At 44.1% G+C, this 27761-nt stretch overlaps 1 protein-coding gene across 2 annotated transcripts in view; it reads left to right on the top strand.

Moving 5' to 3' along the window:
- Positions 1-27761, top strand: part of dock8 (dedicator of cytokinesis 8) — a 368411-nt gene that overhangs the window by 204204 nt on the left and 136446 nt on the right. For both annotated transcript variants that reach the window (XM_038804697.1, XM_038804698.1), the window contains exons 15-17: positions 7846-7963; positions 10499-10569; positions 15992-16136. In XM_038804697.1, the coding sequence (XP_038660625.1) occupies positions 7846-7963; positions 10499-10569; positions 15992-16136 (334 nt within the window). The remainder of the gene's footprint in view (positions 1-7845; positions 7964-10498; positions 10570-15991; positions 16137-27761) is intronic.

The raw sequence follows: 27761 nt of genomic DNA, 5'->3' as shown, positions 1-27761 counted from the left end.
CAAGACTCCAAAATGCTGACCCAAATTCCAGTTCAATATCATATACGTCGATCGGTTGGCAGCTCTCTAAAGCAGGACATCCTGTCCCTGAAGGGCGGAGATACCACTTCCAGTTTATTGGCTGTGAAATGGTGTTCACTCAGCAGGCTCCTCATCAACTGTTTAGCCAATAGTGAGAGCAGGGAATCTTGTACCTCATAATTCAGCCAAAACTGGCCAGTAAATATACCATAGATTGTGGATATAAATTCACCTGGCATATAAGATGACCCCACTTTGTTGGAGCCAGAATTCGGCCTATTCTCGGCATTTAATTCGTCCCCTCGGCTCCCTTTCTGCTAAGAAATGCTGTACCCACAGGAGGACTCAGCCTCAATTTCTCAACTCAGGAATACACTTTTACTCATTGGATCATGCAGATGCCACGTTGCCTAGAAAATGGCCAGGAGTTTAATACATGCCCACACAGAGAAGATCATGCATGGGTCCTCCAGAAAAGGAATGCAGATTTCAAGTTAAAAGTAGCAACATTTGCTAACTTGTCAAATAACTGTGCTGCAATGAAGATACTGGGTATTGGTGAAAAACTGGTGCAAGAGTGGAAGATGAAAAAATCCACCCTGAAGAAGATGCCCAACGCCAAAAAGAACAATGAGAACAGGGACCAGCCACTGGCCTGATCTTGTGAAACATGTATTGGACTGGGTCCTCAAAAATCATCAGAAAATGGTTACCACCGCCACCCGAAATGAAATGCATGTATATGCACTTGAGGGCCAAATAAAACCGAGTCCAGCAAAGATTTCAGATAGTTGGTGCAGCCACATTATGGAAATAAAATGCTGAGTCTTATAGCAGAAGACCAAGATAGCTTAGAGACTTCCAAAATACCGCAATGCCCTCATCAGACAGCAGCAAAAACACCCACTGTATCACATTGGCAACATGGATGAAACGCCAGTACAATTTAATGTATCCAGCAACTGAATTGTGGAGTGGATAGGTTCAAAAATAGTCCTGGTGAAAACAAGACATGAGAAGGCAGGATTCACAATAGTACTAGCCTCCAAGACAATTTGAACACAATTGAAGCCCAGAGCAATTTTCAAATGTAAAACCAGAAATGCAGTTCCCAGCAGGAGGTTTTGTGCATGTCCATGGCAATGCATGGATGGACGAGGATGGAGTGAAGTCATTGGTCTATGTGAATTGGTGTTCTGAAGCAAAGAAAACAGCTATTCCATGTGGGACATGTTTGCATCCCATATAACCAATGAGATCAAAAGGCACTGTTATACATCATTCATAAGCCATTCAAAGAATCGTGTTCATGCCTAATGAAAGAGTGGATGGTTATGCATGCCTGCTTGATGTTTTATGTGGTTTCATCATCAAATTGTGGGATACTATTAACACTCGAATTGTCGCCAGAGTGTTTAAAAATGAGAAATATCTAATTCCGTGGATGGAGATGATTTATTGTGCAGGGACGATTCTGAAACCAAAAGCACCAAATCTGATCTGGAGGGGGATCTTTATGACATTGAATAGTCAAAGTGATTCCCAGTGAATTCTGTGAACTCTTTGCACTGGATGCCGAAGTTTTTTTTAAAGAAGTTTTTGATTGAGGTTAATTCATTCAGTAAAACATAATTTTGAATACCAGTGTTCTGGTCTTTTCCTTCATATTTCAAATTGGCGACCACCTACACCAACACAGGCAGTTCACATTTGATCGGAATTTAAGTCAACCTCCATTTTGTGGGAGGATTTTTAGAGGCTTATGTTCGAGTAACATGCCACAATCCACAGTATTTTGTGGATATGGGCCTTAAGGTGTGGTGGAGAATATGCAGCACCTCAGCAATTCACTGTGAGGAATAAGGCTCAGTTATTCCAATTGTTCTTCCCTTTTTGAAATAAGATAGCAAAGAACTGACTTTATCTCGTATTCCTGACCTTCACCCTACGCAAGGAAGAATGTTTTAGGCGTTCCCTGCACTCACCAAATGCTAAGAGATTGACATCAAAGCATCATCCATCCCAATTAGCCCTACCATGGAGGACTAGTACCATGGTGTGGACATAGCAGCATATTACTTTTCCTACACCAGTGTTCCCTTTAAAACAATACAGTTGTGCGGTGGCAGTGAACACACCAGTACAGATGTCCTGGATGGTTTAAATGTTAAAGGTGATATAATTTCCAGTCAAATGTCGGAATGTGTTCTGTGTTCTCACATAGTTTTGCTCATTTCTGCAGTTACTTGACAAGCACTCTGACCTGGATACCAGGTGGCATACTCTTTATTTATGTTGAATGCTTGCTTCCTTTACAAACTCTGGAATCATGAACCATCCTGACATAGAAAATTATAAGTATTATGCTTTTAATAACACAGTTAGGGCATTGTAGCCTTGAAACCTGTGGGTGTATGAGTTCCAGACAGGAATATGAACATGCAGTGATCAAAATTATTGGTCTCAAAATAGTTGCTGCAATTTGGTTCTTCGTCCTTTTAGAAAAGAAACTCCCTCTGTGTTTTAAGGTACATAGCAAACAGGTTCTCAAAGATATTCCTAAAGGGTGACTTCTACCAATATCGTGAAACATTTCAACATTTCAATAAAGCTCCACCAGTCTTTAATTTCTTTGAGAAATGGAATTGGAAGAATGATTTCCACCTGTAAAGTTTTGGAATAAAATAGTAGTACACTGACTTTAGGATAAGTATGATGTGGAGATGCCGGCGTTGGACTGGAGTGAGCACAGTAAGAAGTCTTACAACACCAGATTAAAGTCCAAGTGTTGAGATTCTGCCACTTTCAGGATTTAGCCAGTGACAGGAGACAGCAATGGCAAGCGGCTAGCCCAACACGTTAGGATAACTGTTGAGCATTTTCTGCCTTCCCTGTTGCCTAAAGAACCAGTTTGTTGAACCAGCTTTTCACTGTGTAGTCTAAAGAGCCAGCGTTTCCTGCACTTACCCATGTACTAAGGAACTGACATCAAGATGAGGACACATCATCCAATTGCCCGACACTGCAGGACTAGCATTCATTTCTCTCTGCCATTTTTTAAAAGGATTTAATTCCCTACTACAATTGACTGCTGGCTCAGGTGATCATTATTCGCAGATGAGTTTTGGTAATAAGTATCAGCCTGCTATTGAACTGCATGTGTATCACAGTCAAATCTGATTCTGTTCTCACCCACCATCCAGCCATACTGGATATCCAGCCTGGTTAGCAGTCAGGAGTGGGCAGCGGACCTGATTTTGTCCCATCAACCCTGGGACACTAAAACTGACTGTAATGCCCGAATTACTGTCCTCATTAAATTCAGTTAACTCAAAATAGATCAATGTTTGAAACTAGAGTTACATAGAACAATGAGCGCCACTGTACTATTCATATGTCAGACTGTAATGATGTTGTGATGAGCTATGAATAATATATCAGGAATCTGTGGGCCGGATGAAAATGTTCTGCAGGCACCATTCAACCTACAGGCTATATGTGCAAGGAATTTATTTAACCATGCTGGAGGATGACACATCTGCTGATTGTCATCCTGCTCAACATCCGTAAGTGCAATTTCCAGCAGTAATCCACTGTTTAGGCAGCACGGTAGCATGGTGGTTAGCATAAATGCTTCACAGCTCCAGGGTCCCAGGTTCGATTCCCGGCTGGGTCACTGCCTGTGCGGAGTCTGCACGTCCTCCCTGTGTGTGCGTGGGTTTCCTCCGGGTGCTCCGGTTTCCTCCCACAGTCCAAAGATGTGCGGGTTAGGTGGATTGGCCATGCTAAATTGCCCGTAGTGTCCTAATAGTAAGGTTAAGGGGGGGGGGGGAGTTGTTGGATTACGGGTATAGGGTGGATACGTGGGTTTGAGTAGGGTGATCATTGCTCGGCACAACATCGACGGCCGAAGGGCCTGTTCTGTGCTGTACTGTTCTATTCTATTCTATTTACTGATCAGCAGCATATATCAAGACTGTTTCCCCACACCCAATACAAAGGTACTGACAACTACACTGGTACTTTGTCTTCATCGAGCATTGATAATATAATTTTATACATCAATACTTACTGCTTTTACACTAGTAAATTAGTCCTGGGTCAGTGAAAATTTCCCAGCCTGTGAAAACCTCGCAGTCAGTGAAGACCTCTCTAAAACAAACTACCTGAAACACGAACAACTCATGCAGCAATAGAAGAGAAGCCCAACAACCGTGAACCATGTGCCACAGCTGAAATGGAAGAGCCATGCACCCAACTAAAATAAATTGAGATTCAGCCAACCAAAACTTCCCACTGAATTTCAGATCGGAACATCTAAATGCGACCAATTTAATCTGGCAAAGTTTTCAATTGTGAGTAGGAAATGTCGTCAGTCGGCACTTCCCACCAAATTCCAATTTTTTCAGTGACCAAGGACAACTAGTTAGTTCAGGAATCTGTGGGCCGGATGAAAATGTTCTGCAGGCACCATTCAACCTACAGGCTATATGTGCAAGGAATTTATTTAACCATGCTGGAGGATGACACATTTGCTGATTGTCATCCTGCTCAACATCCGCAAGTGCAATATCCAGCAGTAATCCACTGTTTACTGATCAGCAGCATATATCAAGGCTGTTTCCCCACACCCAGTACAAAGGCACTGAGCTGAACTGATTGATTCTTTAATCTTCCTATTCCATGTACATCATTATCACACCTGGCAGTAGTATACTTCTACCGAGTACATCATCATAGGTGCTACATGCAAACATTTAACTGTATTTGATCAGCTTACAATGCAGCAAATTATCACGATTATATGCTACCCACAATTTTCCACCAGTTGTAATGGTTGGATGTGAAAGTGGGGAGAAGAGAGGCATCTATATGCCAGGGCTTCCAATATCCCTCCATGGCATGAACGCTCCAAGGTTGGTGAGGTAATGATGAAATTAAATGAAAATCGCTTATTGTCACGAGTAGGCTTCAAATGAAGTTACTGTGAAAAGCCCCTAGTCGCCACATTCCGGCGCCTGTTCGGGGAGGCTGTTACGGGAATCACACCGTGCTGCTGGCCTGCTTGGTCTGCTTTCAAAGCCAGTGATTTAGCCCTGTGCTAAACAGCCTATATATCTGCGTATTCATACATGTATTGTGCATACTCAATGCTTGTTGATAAAATTGATACTTTTTCTTAAGATATCAGCACAATGAAGATGACTGTCGAGAGTGAAATATAAACTTGGGTAATAATAACGTGTGTTTCCTTTTTAAAACAATCTCTCACCACATTTTGATGAGCAAACACATTACTAGCTCTCATACTAAGACAAGCATTGCGCAATTAAAAGTGTAAATAAACACCATGATCTCACAATGCTGCCAGGACCTTGAGAATCATTGAAACAATTCCAGCTCTGGCCAGCCTTGTGTTGAGCTATCACTTCCTAAACACAAGAAGAAAACTTTCCACCTTATCAGCCATTGAAAAGGCAGAATAATCTCCTCATTGCTAAACATTGCAAAATTTGTGGTAAGACAGAAACACCTTTATAGATTCCATTGATGTGCAGCTATTCCAAAACAGTCCAAAAATGTTGTTAATTTGATACACAAAAGCAATAACTGGAAGTGAGAATTCTTTGAGAAAATAAATCTGCATTTCCATAAATTGCCACACTATATTTTTCATATTCAAAATATTTCAAAAATTCATATTTTGAGCAGTCTGTTCTTCTTTCCCATGTTCACACGAAGGCCTGAGTATAAGTAAAAAAAAAAGCAGGTTATTATGTCAGAATTCTGGGAGATGAGATCTGAGGACTCCGCAGCCCCTGACAGCACCTTATCCCACTTGAGCTAAAGCTCATATGGGTTAATATACAGATTTAAGGGGCGGAATTAGTTGTTTTCTCATTTACATACAATCAATCAACTATATTCGCGTCACACTTATTACGTGCAGTCAATCAATTTTTCCTAGCAACCCACTTATCACATATATGGTTAAAGTAGATGTCGTCTTACCCCCCCTAACTTCATACAGAAGTCATTCAAAATTAACATAATGATGTGTCCTGTCTACAGCCGTAGACCTTGAGCTTATCAAGGATATATTGCAAGTCTTGTTCTGTGAAGCTGTTATCAGCGGCTGTTGGGACACTCCCTATACATACCCACGCTTGGGTCTCATGAGACAGTTTACAGGGAATGTGGCTTGTTCAGCCATTTTGTGTCTTTAATATCACAAAATAGCTAACAGCCATTTTCTGTCTTTTCTGATATTAACAGCATTGGGTATACACTATCTATTTCTACAAATTGCCTCTTCTAAACAGGCATCTAAGCCAATGCGTACCTTTTTGTTTCATCAGAACTATTCAAAAGTAATATAGGAGCACAAATGTAGTTACAGGGCCACCTATGATTTATATCATAGTCCAGTATCACAAAATGCCCTCCAACATGCAGCTATTCCAAAACAGTCCAAAAATGTTGTTCATTTGACACACAAAAGCAATAACTGGAAGTGAGAATTCTTTGAGAAAATAAATCCGCATTGCCATAAATTGCCACACTATATTTTTTCAATGGGACAATTCATATTTTGAGCAGTCTGTTCTTCTTTCCCATGTAATCCAGCAGTAATTCTATTTAAGACTTTCTGGACGTAATTCTCTCACCCCGGGGCCGGCCCGGAGAATAGACGCGACCAGCGCGGATCGCAGCACGCAGAGCGGAGAATCGGTGCCATTGGCGCGGCACCGGCCGGGGGCTACTCTACGGGCCCCCCCCCCCCCCCCCCCTGGCGATTCTTGGCCCGAGATGGGCCAAGCGGCCGCACCAAAAACCTGAGACCCACCGGCGCCGTTCTAACCTGGTCTTACCCGGCGGGACCTCGGCATGGAAGGGTCCAGGGTGGCCTGTGGGAGTGAGGGGGGGGGGGGGTGCCTCTGCTGTGGCTTAGCCCAAGGGGAGGGGGCCTCCGCTGTAGCCTGGCCCGATCAGGGTCTACCGATCGGCGGGCCGGCCTCTCGGGCTGGGGGCCTCCTTTGTTCCACACCGGCCCCTGTCACCCTAAGCCATGTTGCATCGCCCTATGCCATGTTGCATTGTGGTCGGCGTGGAGAAGGGAGACACTGCGCATGCGTGGATATCACGCCGGTCCCACTGTGCATGCGCGTGTTGGCGTCGGTGCCACTGCACATGCCCGGACCCCGCAGCACCCATCTGACGCCGGGATTGGCAGCTGGAGCTGCATGGGTAGCTCCAGTGTTGTGCTGGCCCCCTGTAGAGGCCAGAATTGCTGATCCTGAGGCCATGTTGGGAAACGCGACAATGTTTACGACGGTGTCAACACTTAGCCTCAGGATCAGAGAATCCCGCCCTCTAATTGTTAATCCAGTATATGCAATAGTTAAAGCAAAATATCAAAACCAAATAAATTTTAACTATGACAACAATTACAAAATCACAATGCCTTGAAACTGTGATTGGAAAATGGGATTAGAATAGTTAGGTGCTTGATGGTCAGCATAGACACAATGGGCTGAAGGGCCTCTTTCCATACTGTAAACCTCTATGACTCTCTATGACTCTAAGTAAAGTTCGGCAATAATATTCATGAATTGCTGATTTTTGCCTTTATACAATGTTTAAAAAAATCTCTTACCTAGACTAAACTGTGGCTTTTTACTTCGGCCAGTTTTGAATTTGGTAAAAGGTGTTCATCCAAAATGTTCCAAACTTTTGATGTACTGCTCAATCAACTATTTTTCATTTTGGCTGATCCTGTTTTGCTGGTAATAATTTTGGTTTTTGGTTTATGTTTGTTTGCAGGAATCTACTTTATGTCTACCCGCAAAGACTTAATTTTGCCAACCGGCTGGCTTCCGCTAGAAACATCACAATTAAAATCCAATTCTTGGCAGACGAGGATCAGAGCCATGCCATGCAGGTAATTGGTGAAAATAATCACATTTCATTTTGTGAGTACTGTAGAGGTATACTGCCTGTTACAACCTTGCTTTAACAATTTAACAATATACTGGATTAACAATCTACCATCACTGACATAAAGCAAGATCCAATCTAAAAGGTTGTATCTTCATATAGCCCCTCATGTCCTGGAAATCTACAGTTGCATTATACTGGAGCTTGCACATTGCTGCAAAGTGATTTGGATGCGCATTGCTGCAAAAGTTATATAATAACTGAGGAGTCGGAGGTCAGGCTCCCAAGTTGGGCTGAGCAAAAAGGTAAATGATCTTCTCGCAGTAGGTAGTTTGTCGGGTTGCATGGCTCCATCTCAGTTTGAAACCACATTTAAAAAGTTCCCAGGTATCCCAGTGGATTAGCTTTGAACTTGTGAAATGTGGTTTTATATTATTTTAGCTTTAGAAAAGAGTGCACACTCTTAACGGCTCTCATTTAACAAAATTGACCAGCTCGAATGTACACAAATGATATTGAAGCTTTAGAAAACGTGCAAAACGGTTTTACAAACGTGTTATGAAAATTGAGGGGATGTGATGATCTGATTAAATTAAACAAGTTGGGACTCTTCTCGGTGGTAAAGGAAGGATGAAGAGAGCGGAGTGAAGAGATGCGTACACAAGAGAGTAGAGAAATTCATAAAGAGAGTGGAAAGAGGTACTTTTAGAGGTTCGCATTGAATAGAAATGACAGTTGGACTAAATGCCATGTTGCTGTACTGTAATTTAGGTGTAATTCTATGTAATACTAACAGTGTAATTTGCATCAAGACACAATTATATGGAAAGATTGAATAAGTCAGGGTTCTTTTCTCTGATACGGAAAGACTAAGAGGAATCTTGAAAAGGTTTTCAAAATTATGAATAGGGTCGATATGGTTTATGTGGAGAAATTGTTTCCACTTGTGGGTGAATCCAGAACAAGGGGCCATGGATACAAGGTAAGAGCAATGTAACTCCAATCAGCTGGCTCTTTATATAGTGCTCTTAATTCCAATATCTGTAGTGTTTAGACATCCTTATGTGTGTTTTTTATTCCAGAGAATTTATGACTATTGTTGATTCAGATGGTTTTCTTTTGCATGTTTACCATCATTTATAAATTCACAAACCCAATTGAAATTCATTTTCCACTGGAAATTGTAAGTTCCACCAGATCAAAGTTCATGGGAGATGCTTTCCTTCTCTGGTGACTATTGGTTGATAAATGTTTTTTATGCTCACCTTTGTGCTTTTCCTGCGAGAATTCTGCTCATCCTCCAATGTTTCACTGGGGATAATGTACAAATAAGACAGGGCTGGTTTAGCACAGTGGGCTAAATAGCTGACTTGGAATGCAGAACAATGCCAGCAGCACGGGTTCAATTCCTGTACCGGCCTCCTTGAACAGGCGCCAGAATATGACGACTGGGGGCTTTTCACAGTAACTTCATTGAAGCCTACTTGTGACAATATGTGATTATTATTATTATAAATCAGATTAAAGTGAGCATGTCAATTGGATATTCTCACATTAGCGCAGGTTTTTAGACAGAACCAGTATCTGGAACAGCCGCTCCACATTTGTGGTTATTTTTAAATGTGCTCCTGGCACCAGAACCTCACTCAATGGGAAAGAGCAAACGTGTAGTAATTTAAAAAAAAAAAAGAACGTACATTTTCCCACCCTCGAATGGGAGCAGTAGAAGAGGGAAAGCACCTCGGGCAAGACCCTTTCTTTTTTAGGAGTGCCCAGCCCACTTTTATGCTGCATGTCTATGCAACTGGCATGCACTGGTAATGTGACCAGCCCTTTAATAACCACGCCCACGAGTTAACTGACACAAAATAGTTGCCCGGCACCTGAGCAGAAGGTATTTAGAAAATGGGCTCTGTATCTTTTTGACTCTTGTAACACATGTCTAAAAATGTCTAACGTATGAAATAAATAAAGCAATTGTATCTAAGATACTTTGATAATTGTGAGGGTTTCAGCACAAACATATAGACTCACAAAGGTAGGCTTTGCCATTTTTATTCATTTCCGAGCTTGAGCCACGCTGATATGAAATGAAAATGAAAATCACTTATTGTCACGAGTAGGCTTCAAATGAAGTTACTGTGAAAAGCCCCTAGTCGCCACATTCCGGCGCCTGTCCGGGGAGGCTGGTACGGGAATCGAACCGTGCTGCTGGCGTGCTTGGTCTGCTTTAAAAGCCAGCGATTTAGCCGAGTGACCTAAACCAGCCCCTGGATATTAACAGTAATTAACAAAGACTGTGGCAACTACTGACTTGGAGATGGAATAATAGGAGGATAATTTATGAGAAGAGCATTGTAGATTTTAAGAACTCTCTACATCCCAATGAGGAGGTGACCTTTAACTATTGACAGAAAATAGTGTAATAAGTTTAAATAATTTAGATTCTACTGTTTTCACTAATTTTGAGAAAAGAAACAATTAAAAACTTTCAAGTGTTTTTATCAGAATGATGCCAAATATTGTTTTTTATTTTCAGGTTATCTTTGGAAAATCCAGCAATGCAGAGTTTGTTTCAGAAACGTACACTGCAGTTACTTATCATAACAAGTAAGCATATATAAGTGGGGTCATGAAGCAACAAATCCTGCAATGTATTTTGCAAATAAGAAACACGTAATATATGTGTGCATAACTACTGAAATGTATTTTTTGTCCTCTTAATGCCTCCTTGTGCACTTTCTTAATCACTGGGGATATAATGGTAATGTGTTATCTTCCTCATTCAGTACGCAATTCAACCCTGTTATGGCATGCACAAAAGAAGCCTGGTGTGAATCATCAGCCAAACCCAATCTCTCAGATGGGAAGCGGGCATGGAGGGTGTAGAAGGGAACCGCCACGTAGATAGGAATGTAAAAATTATTTGAAAAGAAGGTAGCTGAAATGAAATTCTCAGCAATAAGCAAAAGAACCTCGTGTGATAGATACTATGGGCTGGTTTTCTTATGAAATGAAAATTGCTTATTGTCACGAGTAGGCTTCAATGAAGTTACTGTGAAAAGCCCCTAGTCGCCACATTCCGGCGCCTGTTCGGGGAGGCTGTTACGGGAATTGAACCGTGCTGCTGGCCTGCTTTCAAAGCCAACGATTTAGCCCTGTGCTAAACAGGACAAAAGCAACAGACATACCTCCACTGACCTTGTGCTGCTGTTAGTATCTGCCAGGACATGGGGACTATGTGACAGAAGTCTGGCCACAGCACAGCTACTATGGGTAATTAGGAGCACAGCTACTTGTGTGATAGCGAGAAGTCCAGTTTGGCCCAGTGGGGCTCCATTACCGTTGTGTGTTGCATTTCTGTACAAAAGGGAATTGCAGACAGAATCTGTGTTTGCACTGTAATCTTACCTGTTTCTATGCCATCACTTTAGGAAGACTGAAATAGCTGGACATATATATAGCATAATTTAAATTTAACTTTGCCAACCAACTAAGCCTGCCATTGATGATAAGTATATAGGAAATAGGACAAACTGCCTTATACTCTAATTTTACAGCTTGGCTTTTACATTTTCTAAATAGACTAGACAAACTAAGGAATAGAAATCTTCTCTACACAGAAACACTGATTAAACCATGTTGAACTGCTTATATGTCATATTCAGCAGGATTTCATTATGGCTTAGTGTTTGTACTCTTAATGATATTGGTGTAATAATCAGTTACAAAGTAATGTATTAACATCTGTTTTGGAGGCATGATTGAATTCTGGTTTGAAGATGTTTTTCATGGTTCATTGGAGGTTTTTGTATGGACAGAAATCTCCATCCCGATGCAAACTGTGCCAAAATCACACTAGTTTTCTGAAGTGACTAGGGGTCATAGTTTGAGGATAAGGGGTAAACCTTTTGGGACTGAGAGGTGACACAGTGGCTAGCACTGTTGCCTCACAGCGCTAGGGTCCCAGGTTCAATTCTGATCTCGGGTGACTGTGTGTGTGTGTGTGTGTGTGTGGGTGTGTGTGTGGAGTTTATACCTTCTCCCCATGTCTGCGTGGGTTTCCTCCCGAGTGCTCCGGTTTCCTCCCACAGTCCAAAGATGTGCAGGTTAGGTGCATTGGCCATGCTTAAATTGGTCCTTAGTGTCAAAACGTTAGGTGGGGTTATGGGGTTACCCAGATAGGGCGGAGGAGTGGTTCTAGGTACGGTGTTTCTTCAGAGGGTCGGTGTAGACTGGCTGGACCTATTTCCTTCCTTCTGTAGGGATTTTATGATTCTAAGAGTCGATCGGCTCAGTCAAATTACCAGAACTACTGTAAATTTGTAAAAAGCAAATGAGCATACAATAATGACAGCTGGGAAAAGATTAGCAAGTTAATCAAACCAACTCTACATCATGATGAGCTGGATAAATATGGCTACACTTCCTCTCTCCAAATTGCTACCACCACCACCTTTACACCTACCCTCCCCCATCTCCTAGAAGAAGCAAAAGAAAAACATAAAACTTTGGGGCAATAAGGGAATGAAATACTTTGTAAAATTCCTCTCCAACTCTTCTCAGGCTAACAAAACCATTCCAGGAGATCACGCACAGGAAAGTGTTACCTTTAAGGACTTCCGTTCTACATGATGCAATCTCTGCCCCAGGTCAACACTCACTGCACCACTGAAAGTGCATTCCAGGGAAAAGAACAGCCGAACATCCAGTTTATTCCCACTCTTTCTTCATTTGAATGCATACTCAATCTGTTAAATTGGAATAATTTTATCTATGGAGATGTTATAATTAATGTAATTAGTTTATCAGATCATTGCTAAATCTCAGCTGCTGTAAAGTAAATAGAACAAGATCTTTGAGCAGAGGTAATTTTTAAACATAAATTTAGAGTTTCCAATTTTTTTTCCAATTAAGGGGCAATTTAGCGCGGCCAGTCCACTTAACCTGCACATCTTTGGGTTGTGGGGGTGAAACCCACGCAGACATGGGGAGAAGGTGCAAACTCCACACAGACAGTGACCGGGCCCTGGATTGAACCCTGGTCCTCAGCACCATAGGCAGCACTACTAACCACTGCGCACGAGCAGAGGTAATTTCTGCAGTTCCAGTGATAGGTGAATAGAACCTTCTACAAGACAAACGTTTCCTTGTTGCTTTCTGTCCACCCCTACTAAGCACATGAAAATTATAAAGTGTGTTTATACAGCACCTTTTAAGATAATGAAATATCCCAAGTCTCTTCAAAATGTAGATCATAAAGCAAAATTAGACACCAAGCCACATACGGTATTATAAGTGCAGATAGCAAAAAAACTTGATCAAAGAGGTTGGTTTTAGGAAGCATCTTGAAAGGAGAAAGAGAGTTAGAAAGGTAGATCGGTTTAGTGAAACAATCAAGGGACGGGATTCTCCAATCCCGCGGCAGAGTGTCCACGCCGTCGTAAAAGGGCCGCTGCCAGGACTAATTCTGGCTCCTACAGGGAGCCAGCACGGCACTGGAGTGGTTCGTGCCACTCCAGCTGCTGATCTCAGCGTAAACTGTGCGCCGCGGGATCTGCGCATACGCAGTGGCACCGGCGCCAACACGCACATGCGCAGTGACCCCCTTCAACACGCCAGTCCCGACGCAACATGGTGCAGGACTATAGGGGCGGCATGTAGGAAAGGTGGCCCTCAGCCAGAGAGGCTAGCCCGCCGATCAGTGGGCCCCGATCGTGGGCCAGGCCACATCGGAGGCCCCACCTGGGGTCAGACCATCCCTCTCCACTCCCCCACTGGCCGCAACCCAATCCTTCAACGCCGAGGTCCTGACGGCTCAGAGCAGGTTAGTACAGTTCCGGTGGCCCATTCGGGCCAGAGAATTGGCAGGCCAGCTGTGTAGAGTGGGCTCTGCAGAGAATCACGTGCCGGCATCAGGGCAGCATGGCCCGGTTGCGGGGATTCTCCGGCCCGGCCCTTGGCTGAGAGAATCCCGCCCAGGGTCTATACAACTGAAAGTTTGGCCAGCAATGGGGAGCAATTAAAATCAGGAAGGCTCAAGCGATCAGCATTACCAGGAAAAGCCAGGACAAAAAAGGTGCTAAGCCAGAAATTCCCACAATCCAGGGAAGAAAGGGACATGGCACAGTAATGGATGTTTGGTGGCAAATTTTGGAGCCAATATAAGTGAGTTTACCAAAAATCTTGACAAAGAAAAGACCGTGGAAAGCATGGATTAGGAAACTGAAAGCAGCTTTCAGAAAGAACCATTTGATGATGGGTATTTCTGTGGAACTTCTTCCGTACCACTGCCATAATCTGCTGGGATGCACAGTGGAAACTCTGTTTGTTAGAGTCAGTGCACATGTGACAAACGTTACAGTGCAGAAGCAGCTCTAGGGAAATGTTATAATTAACTGGACTCTTGAATGGAAATATAATTCTCCAACGAAAGAGAAAATGCTTGAAAATCTCAGCAGGTCTGGCAGCATCTGTATGGAGAGAAAAGAGCCAATGTTTCAAGTCCAATGACTCTTTGTCAAAGCGAACAGACAGAGAAAGTGGGAAATATTTATACTGTGGACTGAGAATGAAAGATGAGTCTTAGCCGCAGAAAACCAGGGAAACGGGGTGCTAATGGCCACAGAAACCAAGGGCAAAGAGTGCTAATGGCAGTCCCCAGAAAGAACAAAAGATGTGAAAGGCCAAACAGCAGAGGAACTAACATCAGAGGGTGAACTGTGACAGGTGTAGATGTGGGGGGAGGGGAAGGGGAAGCAAAGGGGCGAAAGGGTAAGGAAAGGTGGATAAGATGGGGGGTTAAATATATATATAAAGAAAGAAAGAAATGGTGAAAGACAGTTAAAAAATGAAATGGGAAGAAAACAAATGGGTCGAGGTGGGGTAGAGCTAAACATCTGAAGTTGTTGAATTCGATGTTGAGACCGGAAGGCTGTAACATGCCTAACCGGAAGACGAGATGTTGTTCCTCCAGTTTGCGTTGATCTTCAATGGAACATTGCAGCAGGCCAAGGACAGACATGTGGGCATGGGAGCAGGGTCTTTTGTTAAAATGACAAGCAACGGGAAGGTCAGGGTCCTGAATGCTCACAGACTGAAGATGCTCAGCAAAGTGATCACCCAGTCTCTCAGATACAGAGGAGACCACATTGGCTGCAGCGAATGCAATAGACCAAATTGGAGGAGATGCAAGTGAAACACTGCTTAACAAGTATACCCTTTCTCTCCTTTGCTTCCCACTTCTCCTCCCCCCACATCTACATCTGTCATAGTTCACCCTCTGATGTTAGTTTCTCTGCTGTTTGGCCTTTCACATCTTTTGTTCTCTCTAGGGACTGCCATTAGCACTCATTGCCCTTGGTTTCTGTGACCATTAGCAACCCGTTTCCTTGGGTTTTTCACTCTTTCATTCTCACTCCACAGTATAAATATTTCCTACTTTCTGTGTCTGTTAGCTTTGACAAAGAGTCATTGGACTCGAAATGTTAGCTCTTTTCCCTCCCTTCAGATGCTGCCAGACCTGCTGAGATTTTCTAGCATTTTCTCTTTTGTTTCAGATTCCAGCATCCACAGTACTTTGCTTTTATCCAGTAATATAATTCTCCACACACATATACTGCATCTCCAATATAATAAGAAAGGCAGGAACATTCTGGGCTTTCTCATGTACTCACAATTCTACTTCGTAATTTGTGTACAATGCTGTTATATTCAAACAGGTTATTATTATTGAATAAACTGATGAATCTTCCTGAAATGTGTATTATTGCATTTTATCACACTAATCTATTGTGGCCCATCCATTTTTATATATTATGAGCTTTACTAATAGGCAGGCTTAATGCAGCAGATAGGTTTCACTCATAACTGCTGAAAAATGTGGTCCACAAAATGCAATAGAAGTCAATCAATGTCTATATTACTACCATAAGCAGAATGTGAAGGCTTTGCATTGTGAAGATACTGAATTGGGCTGTATTTAATATAATACACAATGGCAATTGATTGTTGATCTTTTCTTGTACTGCAGGTCACCTGATTTTTATGAGGAAGTAAAACTTAAACTTCCTGCCAAGATTACAGGAAAACACCACTTGCTGTTTACTTTCTATCACATCAGCTGCCAACAGAAACAGAACCAAACAGGCTCTTCAGAGACTCTGATTGGCTACTCGGTAAGTTGGTCAGTTCACAGAGCACTTCCTGTTAACACCATGGGACTAATATAACCCAGAGATCCCAGTAGTGTTGTACATTTGGATTCCCGGATAGTTCAATGGATAAAGTTCCATGTTCACCTCTCGTCCATTGTAACATCATCGCCCAGTCAAGTTAAGCTGTTGAACAAATATACTTGGTCTCGGTGCCCCTGGACTAGGAACATAGGACCTATGAGCACGAGTAGGCAATTCAACCCTTCAAGTCTGCTCCACCGTTCAATAAGATTAGCACTTTCTGGTTGTGCGTCAATTTCACTTTCCTGTCTGCCCCCCATAATTCTTGATTCCCTTGTCTATCAAAAGTCTCACTCAGCATTGAACAAATTCAGTGATCCAGCTTCCACTGCTTTCTGTAAAGATAATTCCACATGCTAATGACCCTATGAGAGTGAGAAAATTCTACTCATCTCTGTATTAAACTGCTTCCCCTAGTTCTAGTCTCTGCCACAAGAAGAAACATACTGCCGGTATCTATCTGACCAAGTGCCCTTAAGATCTTGTATGTTTCAACACTTCTCATTCTTCTGAACTCTAATAGGCATAGGCCCAACCTGTTCAAATTTTCTTTAACTCAGCCCTTCATCCCAGGAATGAGTCAAGTGAATCTTCTCTGAACTCCTTCCAATGCATTTATACATTACAGCATGGTGGCACAGTGGTTAGCACTGTTGCGTCACAGTGACAGGGTCCTGGGTTCGATTCCCACTTGGGTCACTGACTGTGCGGAGTCTGCACGTTCCCCCGTGTCTGCGTGGGTTTCCTCCGGGTGCTCCTGTTTCCTTCCTCACACAAGTCCCAAAAGACGTGCTTGTTATGTGAATTGGACATTCTGAATTCTCCCTCAGTGTTCCCGAACAGACGCCGGTGTGTGGCGACTAGGGGATTTTCACAGTAACTTCATTGCAGTGCTAATGTAAGCCTACTTGTGACAATGATAAAGATGATTTTTCAAGTAAGGAGACCAAAACTATACACAGTACTCCAGATGTGGTCTCACCAAGGTCATGTGCAACTGCAGTAAAACCTCCATTTAATATTCCATTCCCCTTGCAATAAATATCAATGTTCTGCTGCCTTCCCCACCACTTGCTGTACCTGCATTGTAACTTCATTTGTGATTCATGTTCCAAAACACCCAGATCCCTTCAGAGCACTGAATTCTGTAATCTCTCCATTTAAATAGCATACCGCTCTTCTATTCACATTTTCCTACTCCATACTCCACCTCTCAAATTTTTTCCTTTCTAGAGAAGGGGGAAAAACACAGCCAAAGTTATAACTCTGAATTACCAGCCAGTGACCCTTGCTGAACAATTTGTATTTGTGGACATGAGTTGGGACAAGGTCAGGCTCACCTGTGATCTCGCAAGGATGAAATGGAATCTGGCATTTGCTCCCCTGGCTCTGATGCATACAGTTCTCACTGGGTTAAGACACTAGTGACTTGTTGCTATTTAAGGAACAGTTCTCGAGTTGAGTTACCATCTTCACAAGAAAAGATGTGAGGAGGAAAATAAAGTAAACAGTAGTCATTTATCTTTGAAATACATTTGAAATACCCTTTGGGCATTTAATCTGATACATGAGAGTACACAGCAAATTCAGGTTAAGATCAATACAAAGTAATAAATTGAACATGCGTTTTTGAACTTGATCACATCCAATGACTGGAAACAATGAAACCATTCCAAAAATATGACTGGAATTTTGTATAAAACCTTTTGGTAACTGTAGTTTTGGACTGTCAAACTTTAAGCATGATGCATACCAATAAGCACCTTTTTATGTAGCACTTACACTTGGGGACTTCCAGTGATGCGATGTGAGGGGAAGACACGCACGAGGTGGCTCCTGCCGGAGAACTGATGATTTTGCCCTTTGTTGTTTATTCCTTGGAACCTCATGATCGTTATCAGGGTAGAGTTCTCTCTTCACTAAGATGCCCAGAAACAAAGCTTTGAGCAGAAACCCATTGACGGAGTTTGAAGCCTCTCTGGAGTCAATGGGAAGTAAGATGGCGGGGTTGGTTTCTTTCTCTCAGTCCACTCCACTAACGTCCAAGAATTTGACTAGGATTTTGATGGAAGCGTTTGAGAAACACTTGACAAATCAAATCATGTTGGAAGATCTATCAAAGTTAACTGGGCTCCCATTCGTGTGACTCTGGACAAAAATAGTTAGACCTTGGAAGTCCGTGGAGTCACGAGTAAGAGCGTGAAGAAGACTTTATCGTACCACAGTGATCGGATAGCCGTCCTGGAGTCCGAACTGACTTCAGTGGCTGAAACCAATAACCCTTTAAAGAACCATGCTGAATGACCATGAGGCAAAACATCCGGATTGTGGGATTGCCAGAGGGGGTCGAGGGCCATGTTTCTCAATAGTGGGTAAGAGTGGATCAGCATCCCTGCCTGAATTAGACCGGGTCCATTGCTCATTTCGACCAAAGCCTCGTTGTGAAGATCCACCGTGTGCGGTGATTGTAAAATTCCACAGTTTTAAAGAAAAAGAGAGGATCCTGTGATGGGCAATGGAACACCGCTATAAGTGGGAAGGCCACTCCATTAGATTGGATCAGGACATGAGGGAAGAGTTAGCGAAAATAAAATAGTCGTGTTTAATGGAGTGAAGGCTGACCTGTATAAGAGAGGATTTTGGATTGAGGTGATCTACACAGCTCGTCTTATAGTCAAGTTTGAGGAAAGACTATTTTGTCAATATGTCGGGATATGTGGATTCTTTTGTTCAAAGGTACAAATTGTGTGCCATATAACAAGTTTATGGCTCTGTTGTGGGCATGTTGTATTGTTTGTATTTCTTGTTTTTCCTTGTTTTTGGTGGGGTTGTGTTCTTATTACCTTGGATTCAATTCAAGGCTCTCTACTATGTGGGGTTTTGTTCTTGACAATATATGCTTTACTTTCTTTTTTCAATGTAGTTTGCCACGACATTTAATCGCTAATGGAGTGTGCAAGCCAATTGGGGTTTTGGTATTTTCTAAATTTTCTGTTCTTTTTTTTTCTTTGAGTTGGGAGTCTCCCTGCTAACTAGGGAGTTAGTTAACAGTAGCGGTTTTGTAGGGCTCGCTGCTGCTGCTAGAGTTTATGTTTTGTTTGGTTCTGTTAAATGTAGGTTTTAGTTTTAGGATAAGTCATTGTTTGCTTCATTGTATTTGCTTTTGGGTGTGGTAACATTTAATGGTGATGGTGTTTTTGGGAGGGGGAGGGTGGGGTTTGGGGGCTGGGGTAGTCTGCTGACTGTATCTGTTGTTTTCTCTTTGTCCAGTCTTCTGACTTAGTTTGGTGGCCATCTTGGGTGGATCGTTTAGCTTTATCTCTTCAGTGCGCCTTGTTTGATCTCTCTTGGTGGGAATGGCTGACTCCGGATAAAGGGGTGGTGGGAGAGCTCCAATCCTTTTGGGCACCTGGAATGTTGGAGGTTTGAATGGACCAGTGAAGAGGTTGAGGGCATTTTCCCATTTTAAGAGCTTAAACTCTGATGCTGTGTTTATGCAGGATACTCAGTTGCGGGTCCGGGATCAGACCATGCTTCTCAAAGGTTGGGTTAGGCAGGTTTTTCATTCCGTTTTTGATGGCAGGGCCAGAAGTACAGCCATTTTAATTCACAAGAGTTCAGTGTGCCTCCTCGCAGATTATAGCCAACCCCAGTGGTCGACTCCCTGTCGTACACCCTGGTAGGCATAGTCAATGTTTATGCCCCCAACTGGGATGATACAAATTTTATTAACTCCCTGCTAGCCTTCCTTCCCAAACCTCGACTCACATCAGCTTAATTTAGGTAGGGATGTGAACTGTTTTTTGGACCCTAGATTGGATCAATCCAAACCCGAATCTCTTGTTCCATCTGTGATGCCCAGGGTTTTATCTTTTTTTAATGAGTCCTTGGTGCATTTTGCACCTGAATGATAGAGATGACATTTTATTCACATGTCCGCCATGCATATTTCCGTATTGATTTTTTTGTTTTGGATAGGGTTCTCCTCCCTTCAGTGGTGGCAGCTGAGTACTCAGCAATTGTTATTTGAGATCATGCTCCGCACATGATTGACTTGTAGCTCGAGTCTGGCCTCGCCCAATGTCCACACTGGAGATTAGATGCAACGTTGTTAACTCATAGAAAAGTTTGTACGGATATGTCCACCTCCACAGGCAACTGTGTAAACTCGAACAGGTCCAATTTGATCTCACCTTCCATGCTGTGGGAGACTCTGAAGGCAGTCCTCAGGGGCAACATTATCTCTCACAGAACATACCTGTTGAAGACAATGAAGTTGGAGCAGCAGAAGCTGGTGGATCCCATTCTGGAGATGGATCACCAGTATTCCTTGATCCTACTCCAAAGCTATTGGCAAAAAGAAAAAAATGACAGACACAATTTGAGCTATTGTCTACTAGCGGGGCGGTACGTCAGCTCCAGGAGCACTTTTTATGAGTACGGGGAGAAGGCCAGTCGTCTTCTGCCTCACCAACTCAAACGTCAAGCGGTCCCCCGGGAGATCATTGGCAGGTCGGATTCAAACTGTTCAAATGAATGTGCCCCTGAGGTGTTTTTTTTCCAATGTCTTCCTATTTTTCTTCCCAAATCCCTTTTTATCAAGGTTTTTTAAAGATATATATTTTTATTCTCTTTTTTCAGATTTTCATCAAATTTATGCCCACCAACAAATAATCAACAATAACAAATACAGTGGCAATCCCCTGGCCAACAGCCCCCAACATTTTAAACACAAAAGAAAAAGAGTCAGGAATCCACCATCAATCCATACATAATCACCAATAACTTATACCTTCCAAACCATCCCCCCTCTAATGTTCTATGTCATCCAATTCTTGAAAATGCATGATGAACAAGGCCTATGAGTTGTAGAACCCTTCCGTCCTTCCCCTCAGCTCGACTTCACTTTCTCAAGCGTTAATCCAGCAGGTGTCCCTCCACGCCAAGGACAGGGTGGAGAAGCTGACCTGTACTCCAACAGGACCACCAGGTGCACCCACCCCCCCCATGATTAGTCATGCGACCACGGCCGCGACCTGTCCAATCTTGGCTCCTGCGTCAAATTTGAGTCTCCCCCCACTATCAATTCATATGAATCCAAGTCGGGGATGGCACCACACACCTTTACAAACCTTGCATCATCCTAGTTGGGACCACACACACTTACCAATGCCACCAACCTCCTTCCAATGCCCCTCACTATCACATACCTACCTCCCTGATCCGCCACCAGTTTGTCCATTTGGAACCGCACTCTTTTTACAAACCAGGACTGCAAGCCTCGTGCCCTGCCATCAAAACCCAAGTGAAACACCTGACTAACCCAGCCCTTCCTAAGCCTCACCTTATCCTTCACTCTCAAGTGAGTCTCCTGCAGCATTGCTACATCGGCCTTCAAACTTTTCAGGTGCACAAGCGTCCTCGACCTCTCCACTGGGCCTCCCGACCCCCTCATGTTCCACTTAACTATCCTAACAGGCGGTCTCTCCACCTCCACCCCCCCCCCCTTCATATCCACCATAATCATAACTCAAGGCCCTGCCCACTGAGCCTGACCCATCACCAACCATTATTAACATCGAACCCCACCCCCCCTCTCAGAATCCCCCTACACTTCCTTTCGAAAAACCCTTACCCAATATTGATCCCCTCCTCCCCCGTTTTGACACCTCCTAAGCCCATTGAAACCTGCTCACCAGGCTCCAATGTGTGCAGCCCCTCCCCCACCCCACGCCTTTGTTCACTGGCCGGCTTAAGTTTGCTAGTGCGTGGGCCGCTGCCCAGGCCTTCCCTCACCTTCCATCCAGTCCCAGGAAAAGCAATCAAAAATACACATCTCAGAAAAAAACATCACTACAACGAACAACAATAAAAAACTTAACACTATAACAGCAAGAAGTAAAAACATAAGTCAAAACTGCATACATACACTCTCCCAACTCCCATTCCACAGTCCATGATACCTCTTCATTCCCATTCTTCACTTCTGTCCCAGGCCTCTGCCTTCACAAAACCTCCGCCGCCTCCACCGTCTCAAAATAAAAGTCTCTGGAGCTGTAGGTTACCCTCAGCTTCGCTGGATACACCACTCCAAACCGCACCCCACTGTTGTTCAATGCCGTCTTCACTTGGCCGAACGCCGCTCACCTCTTTGCCAGTTCCACCACCAAGTCCTGGTAAATGTGAACACCAGCACCTCCACTCCCTTCATCTTCTCGCCTTGCCCCGTCACCTCGGCCGATGTCTTAGCCACAGCCACCCTCACCCTCACCGGGGCAATTGCCTCCTCCACCAACCCCTTCAATGCCACCACCATCTCCTTTCTCAGCACCTCCATATGTTTCGCAAACTGCTTCTCCAACTCTAGAGACATAATCTCAGTCATCTTCTCTGCCGTAAGCAGTGCAGCCCCCACAGCAGCCCAGCCTCCGCCATCTTGCCAGCTCCCAGGCTGGCCCTCTCATTCGACGTTGAACCCTCACTCCCTCCCTTCTTCACGACTGTTTTTTCTTTGACTCTTTGACATTCTTTGCCTTCTTTATACCTTCCTACACCCAATCGTTCACAAATTGCCCCCAGGACCGGACATTAAAATTCCTAAAACCACGCTTCGAGCAGGAGCCACCCAATGTGTGACTTCCCCTCAACATGCCGTCACCAGAAGTTCCCTTTTTATCAAGGTTGACAAATTGATATCCTCTTTTATTTAGACGGTTAAGAATCTCAGAATCTGTAACGTTCTGCTTCAAAGCGATAGACCGGAGGCTTAGCCCACCCCAATTTATTGTTTTATTACTGGGCCACTAATGTTCAAATAATTTTGTTGTGGATCAGTGACTCTGATTCTATTTGGGGACAAATGAGACTCGCTCCTGCACTACATCTACTCTTCTTGCCGTAGCCACTGCACCATTGGCTTTCCTCCGCTAGGCTTTCCTCAAACCCAGTGGCGGTCTCCTCTCTTAGAATTTGGAAGTAGTTTACATAACATTTTAAACTCCTTTCCCTGTCTTCACTCGCACCTATTTGCAATAATCACCTTCTCCCACCTTCCGGTTTGGACCCAACATTTAAATCTTGGGAAGTGCAGGGTCTGGAGCTTTTGGGGACCTTTTTCCTGAAGGGCAGGTTTACTAGTTTTCGGGAGTTAGCTGATAAATTCCGGCTGCCCAACTCCAGCTTTTTTAGGTATTTTCAAGTTTGCGACTTCTCAAGTAAGATTTTTCCTTCCTTCCTTGAGGAAGAGAATTCTGTCCCTGGCGAGGGGTCTATTTCAGACCTATATGGCCATATTCTCTCATCAGATTCTGCTCCGTTAAACAGTGTCAGGGGGAATTGGGAAAGTGAATTAGGTCCTATTATTGCTGGCCCTTCACAGGGTCAACTCCACGTCCTCGTGCTCAGTTAAGCCTGATTCAGTTTTAAGTTGTTACACAGGACGCACTTGACTAGGGCAAGGATGAGTGGGTTTTCCCAAATGTTAAGGATAGATGTGATCACTGTTCTCTTGGTCCAGCTAGCCACACACATGTTCTGGTCCGACTCCAAACTTGTAGCCTTCGGAGTTTCATTCTTTAATACCATGCCAGCGATGCTCCAAGTGGATTAAGAACCCTGTCCGCTGGTGGCCATATTTGGGGTGTTGGATTCACCCATGATTTAGGCTGGGGTAGAGGCGTGTATTGTCGAGTTTGCCTTACCGATAGCCCAATTTTGTATTTCCTGGGAGGTAAGTGTCAGTAGCAGTGGATATTAAGGTATATCCTTTATTATTGGCCAGCATTAACATGGATACACTTAGGATACCATCAGTCTCTGATGGCAACAAATACAAAGACAAACTATTAGCACTCAAACAGACGCAATCACTGCTGTTACTCTCCCTACTTCCCACCAGATGGAATTCTACCTGATTACTTGATGGGTCTTCCAATCTCCTGGCATTTTCTGTGGCCAGAGTCACCTGCAGCCTTCCCCTCATGATTGCTGTTGGCTTTGTTCCCCAAAAAACCACCTGGTAGCGGCCAGAGTCCTATCTTTGCTGCCCAAACTATTCAACCCAGGTATCACCAATGTTTAAAATAGCATCTCACCATGTACTGAATACATAATCAGTGAGGGCCCCATCTACAAGATGAACACCCTCCACTGTAAAGGAGTCCTTGATCTGTAAGCAGAAGTGTCATTATCATCACACTCTAATCCTCCATATAGGAATCTTGTTCTGTCCGCCAGAAAGCACCATTGCATAGGGGAGGTTTGGACTGCTGTGAAAGTCGATTCAAGAGGTTTAACCAACACCACAATAGCAGAATTGTCACTGATGGGTTTCAGGAAACTGCAAAAGCAGTTGACTCAATGCTGTGATTCAGTACAACACCCAGGCAAGGATGGCACACCCACCAATACCCTCCCACTCCCAGGAATTCAACTTCATATCCACCCTGATATGTTCTGTTGTTATGTTCCTGTGATATACTCATCACAGATGTTATGTCTCCTATGCCTCTTGTCAAGAGTTGTGTAACTACCGATACCTGTTGTTCTTCCTGTAGATTGATGAGATCTAATTTCTCCACAGCCTTATCTGTTCAAGGTGCAATAACAAATCTTATATCTTCAATATCGGACTTAATCTAACATGCCCTCCCCTTAGTTTATGAGTCCATTATACTAATGCCAGTAGTATTGCTTTGGGTTTCCCACTTCTAATTATTCCATCCAAGGAAGGTGAGATGGTGGCTGGGTACTTAGTAGGGATCTGACACCTGCATGTTGACAAAAACATGTGTAAAACATCGTGAATTGCTAAAACCAAGTTGACTAGTAACATCTATACAACACTCTTGACAGAATTACCCCTCTAATCCTGATCCCCAGACAAATGGGGTCAAATTAGTCCATTCTGCTGTCCATTCACTCCTGTGTTGGACACAGTTGTCCCCACACTCAAGCTGGTATGGTGCACTCCTTTTGGGTCCACATTTCGAGCTGTGTCAATCGTCTAAAAGGTAAGGGCAATGTTACCTGAGTCAGTCTGTCTTCTTTTTGATAATAGAATCTGAATAACACGACTACTGGTAGTGACTTCTGTCAGAAATCAAAACACTTGGTTTATTTATCCATTCTCTGCTCCCTACTTTATGTAGCTGCATGTACTGTCTTGGATGCAGACAGGTGGCTTTACTGATGTTCATGGTGAGCCCTCCCATGCTGTTGTTAGTGTTAAGAGTGTGATTATTGCTGCTGCGGTCCTTTAGATTACCATTGCTCTGAGGATTTGTCTGGAACAAAATGGTTAAGTGAGCTACTGGTTGCATTCCTGCTGACAGAGACAGACAGTGCGATATAAGGTTTCACCTGTGACCAATGCTTCCAAACCTAGACATGTGTCACCAGTCATATTTACGTAGTAAGGTTCTTGTCTTTGCGGGGTAGATATAGATCATTCTAGTGTCCCCTGACCATGACCTTCTCCTGTACTTCTGGCATGGCCTGGGGGAACTGCCTCCCTGCATCTATCCTATCTATTCCCTTCATAATTTTATATGTTTGTACAAGACCCACCCACCCACGCACCCACCCACCCACGCATCCTTCTAAATTCCAACGAGTACAGTCCCAGTCTACTCAACCTCTCCTCATAATTCAACCCCCTCAACTCTGGGATTAACCTCGTGAATCTCCTCTGCACACGCTCCAGTGCCAGAATGTCCTTTCTCAGGTAAGGAGACCAAAGCTGAACACAGTATTCCAGGTGTGGCCTCACTAACACCTTATACAGTTGCAGCATAACCTCCCTAGTCTTAAACTCCATCCCTCTAGCAATGAAGGACAAAATTCCATTTGCCTTCTTAATCACCTGTTGCACCTGTAATTTAGGCTACATTAACCATGTCAAGGGGATCTCTGACTCTAGATCTTAGCTTTTCTCCCCCTGTACAATTCAAATGTCTTGGATGATGGTCGGATTATCAAATTCCGTTTTACATAAGAACTAGGAGCAGGAGTAGGCCATCTGGCATCTCGAGCCTGCTCCAACATTCAATTAGATCATGGCTGATCTTTTGTGGACTCAGCTCCACTTTCCCGCCTGGACACCATAATCGTTTATTCTTTTATTCTTCAAAAAACTATCTATCTTTGTCTTGAAAACATTTAATGAAGGAGCCTCAACTGCTTAACTGGGCAGGGAATTCCATAGATTCACAATCCTTTGGGTGAAGAAGTTCCTCCTAAACTCAGTCCTAAATCTACTTCCTTTTATTTTGAAACTATGCCCCCTAGTTCTGCTGTCACCCGCCAGTGGAAACAACTTTCCCGCAACTATCCTATCTATTCCCTTCATAATTTTATATGTTTCTATAAGATCCCCTCGCATCCTTCTAAATTCCAATGAGTACAGTCCCAGGGCGGTATTCTCCGCTAAGGCCAAAAATCGCGGAGGCCGTCGTGAACTCGGCCGTGGTTCACGACGGCCTTGGGGCCCGCTCCCCGCACCTAATTCACCCCCACCCGGGGGGCTAGGAGCGGGCCCCCGTCGATCCCGGCCGCGGCCTCGGCCGCCAGAAATGACGCGTGAACGGCACTTTTCATGATGTCATCCGCGCATGCGCGGGTTGCTGGTTCCAACCCGCGCATGCGCGGATGACATCACCGCGCAGATGGCACGAACACGCGCATGCGCGGTGCCGTCTTTCTCCACAGCCACCCGGCAAGACGTGGCGGCTTGATCTTGCCGGGCGGCGGAGGGGAAAGAGTGCATCCGTTTTGGACGCAGGCCTGACGATCAGTGGGCACCGATCGCGGGCCTGTCCCCTCCCGAGCACAGTCGCGGTGCTCCCGTCCAAATCGGGCCCCTAGATGTCCCAAACGGGCATCTGCCGCCCGTTTCACGAATGCAGCGACCAGGTGTGGTTGCTGCTGTGGTGAAACGGGCGTGAAGGGCCGGCCGCTCGGCCCATTGGGCTCGGAGAATCGTCGTTCGCCGTGAAAAACGGCGCACGGGGACTTTTCCGAGGGGGGGGGGGAGAGAATCGCTGGGGGCGCCAGGGGGGCGTAAAAAATGTCGGGAGGTCCTCCCATGATTCTCCCACACCACGTGGGGAGCAGAGAATTCCGCCCCCAGTCTCCTCAACCTCTCTTCATAATCCAACCCCTTCTGATCTGGGATTAACCAAGTGAATCTCCTCTGCACACCCTCCAGCGCCAGTACATCCTTTCTCAGGTGTGGCCTCACTAACACCTTATCCAATTGCAGCATAACCTCCCTAGTCTTAAACGCCATCCCTCTAGCAATGAAGGACAAAATTCCATTTGCCTTCTTAATCACCTGTTGCACTTGGAAACCAGCTTTTTGCGACTCATGCATTAGCACACCCAGGTCTCTCTGCACAGCAGCATGTTTTAATATTTTATCATTTAAATAATCCCTTTTGCTGTTATTCCTACCAAAATGGATAACCTCACATTTGTCAACATTGTATTCCATCTGCCAGACCCTAGCCCATTCACTGAACCTATCCAAATCCCTCTGCAGACTTCAGGTTCCTCTGCACTTTTTGC

Source organism: Scyliorhinus canicula, chromosome 8, assembly GCF_902713615.1.
Source record: "Scyliorhinus canicula chromosome 8, sScyCan1.1, whole genome shotgun sequence".
NCBI classification, from domain to species: domain Eukaryota; kingdom Metazoa; phylum Chordata; class Chondrichthyes; order Carcharhiniformes; family Scyliorhinidae; genus Scyliorhinus; species Scyliorhinus canicula.
Note: the sequence above shows the minus strand (reverse complement) of the source record. Positions and strands in the feature narration are given on the sequence as shown.